This window comes from Tupaia chinensis, unplaced genomic scaffold (genome assembly GCF_000334495.1).
Source record: "Tupaia chinensis unplaced genomic scaffold, TupChi_1.0 Scaffold148210_1, whole genome shotgun sequence".
Taxonomy (NCBI): Eukaryota; Metazoa; Chordata; class Mammalia; order Scandentia; family Tupaiidae; genus Tupaia; species Tupaia belangeri.
In genome coordinates this window covers 397,933-399,820 of record NW_006208060.1, presented here as the reverse complement: position 1 = coordinate 399,820, position 1,888 = coordinate 397,933, and the positions used below count along the sequence as shown (strand labels likewise).

Below are 1,888 nucleotides of genomic sequence, written 5' to 3'. Positions count from 1 at the left end.
GCCCCCGCCCCCCCCTGCCCGCTCGGCCCCCGCTTCGGCCACTGGCACAAGAACAAGGCCGGAGTGGAGGCCCGGGCTGGGCCGCGGCTGATCGTGTACGTGCTGGGCGGCGTGGCCATGTCGGAGATGAGGGCCGCCTACGAGGTGACCAGGGCCACGGACGGCAAGTGGGAGGTGCTGATTGGTGAGGAGCTGGCTGGCCCCCGGGGCAGGGCTGGGCTGAACTTCCGGTTTTGGAGGGCTGGGCAGGAGTTCCCTGAGGGTCGGACTCCCATACCCAAGGTCCCTGCACTCCTGAGCCCTGGGGCAGGGACAGGCCCCCACCAGCCAGGCAACACCCCCACCTCCTCCACTTCCTTCCCCTCCCGTCCAGGCTCCTCACACATCCTCACCCCAACCCGCTTCCTGGACGACCTCAAGACCCTGGACCAGAAGCTGGAGGACGTTCCCCTGCCCTGAGCCCCCTGCCCTGCCCGCCCCGGCCTCCTCCCTTCTCAGAGAAATAAACTCCCTTCTCTCCACCAGCCAGCGTCCACCTCACTTCCTTTCCCCGGGAGCTGTGCTAGACTAGACTTGACCTCAGGCCTCACCACTCCCTATTGCCCTGCTGGAACCTTCCCCTGGTCCCCAAGGGCATCTAAAGTCCTCATGGAGGTTAAGAGTTTAGGCACCGGTGTGAATATTGACTCTAAGGTTTACGCGCTGGGAGGCCCTGGCCACCCTGATGAGGTTCCCCATCCAAGATCAGAGGACAAAGTGACAGATACAGTGCAGGAAGGGTGGCAGCCTGGGAGCCCAGCAGGGTGGCTGCTGTCACCCCATGGTCCCTGGAGTTCTTTTGGCTGCTCAGACGGAACTCTTAGTCTTGTTACTATTATTATTATTTCTAAATAATTAGTTTGTTTAACTTTATTACTACCAGAATAACTAGTTGTTTTCTGCCTGACAGAAAATGTGCTGCCATTTATTCTGAGGCATGGAAAGTCTGCGAGCAGCGGTCTCGAATCAGTAGTAACGCTTTTCTTCAGATTGTGGTGTCATCAAAGTGAAACCTGTAATGCTTGTCAACTATACTCTGAGATAAATTTTGTAAGTGAAGGCAGCAATAAAATGCTTTGTTGCAAAAGTTAGAAATGATCTAGGCAGGAAATTTTTAAGGCAGTTGGGATGGTAGAATGGAAAGAACTGAGAAATCAGTTATCTAGCAGTCAGCAAAAAATGAAAAGTATCTCTGTAAGTGCTTGGCAAATGGGCAAACTGAAATGATCAAGTATACATTTTATCAGTGAAACAATTTACATGAAACGTTGGGCATGTAGGCCAGCTGTACTGGTAACAATAGTAACACAAAATTTAACGATGCGGAAACCATATGAGGAGGTCCTGGGTTTGCATCCTAGCCCCCTGCTTTATATACCAGGTGAACACATGCCCGTGATCCTGGCTGGCTGAGATTTGGGTGGACTGTGGTGTAAAGACAATGAGGTGATGTCTCTTTTCTTCTCTTTTCCACAACAAAACAAGAAAAGAATCTGTATGAAAAAAATTTTTTTCCCGTAGATTGTATACACTTGCCAGAGAGAGACAGAGATAGTGAAACTTATAAATTGTCCCCTGGGGTGATGGTCAAGCTGTATTCCCTTCTCTTCCATTCTCTTATTGGGATTTTGGGCATGTGCACACATACTCTAAGCATGATTTTCAAGCTGCCAGGTCTGGGACTCGAACTATAGTCAGCCATGTGGGAGTCTAGTGCCCAAAGCCACCATGCCACTTTCCAGTCCCTATTATTATTTGTAATACCTTTTTCTCTTATTTGCCAGAGGGCAAGTGTGGTCCCCAGAATGAAACTGAGGAAGCACCTCCTAAGGGGACATTACAGGACCCA

General features: G+C 51.1%; 1 protein-coding gene across 2 annotated transcripts in view; it reads left to right on the top strand.

Moving 5' to 3' along the window:
- The window catches only part of STXBP2 (syntaxin binding protein 2), an 8,578-nt gene extending 8,057 nt beyond the window's left edge, over window positions 1–521 (top strand). For both annotated transcript variants that reach the window (XM_027768993.1, XM_006170224.3), the window contains 2 exons: window positions 27–184; window positions 374–521. In XM_027768993.1, coding sequence (XP_027624794.1) covers window positions 27–184; window positions 374–459 — 244 coding nt within the window. In that variant the 3' untranslated portion in view covers window positions 460–521. The remainder of the gene's footprint in view (window positions 1–26; window positions 185–373) is intronic.
- The last annotated feature ends 1,367 nt before the right edge of the window (window positions 522–1,888 follow it).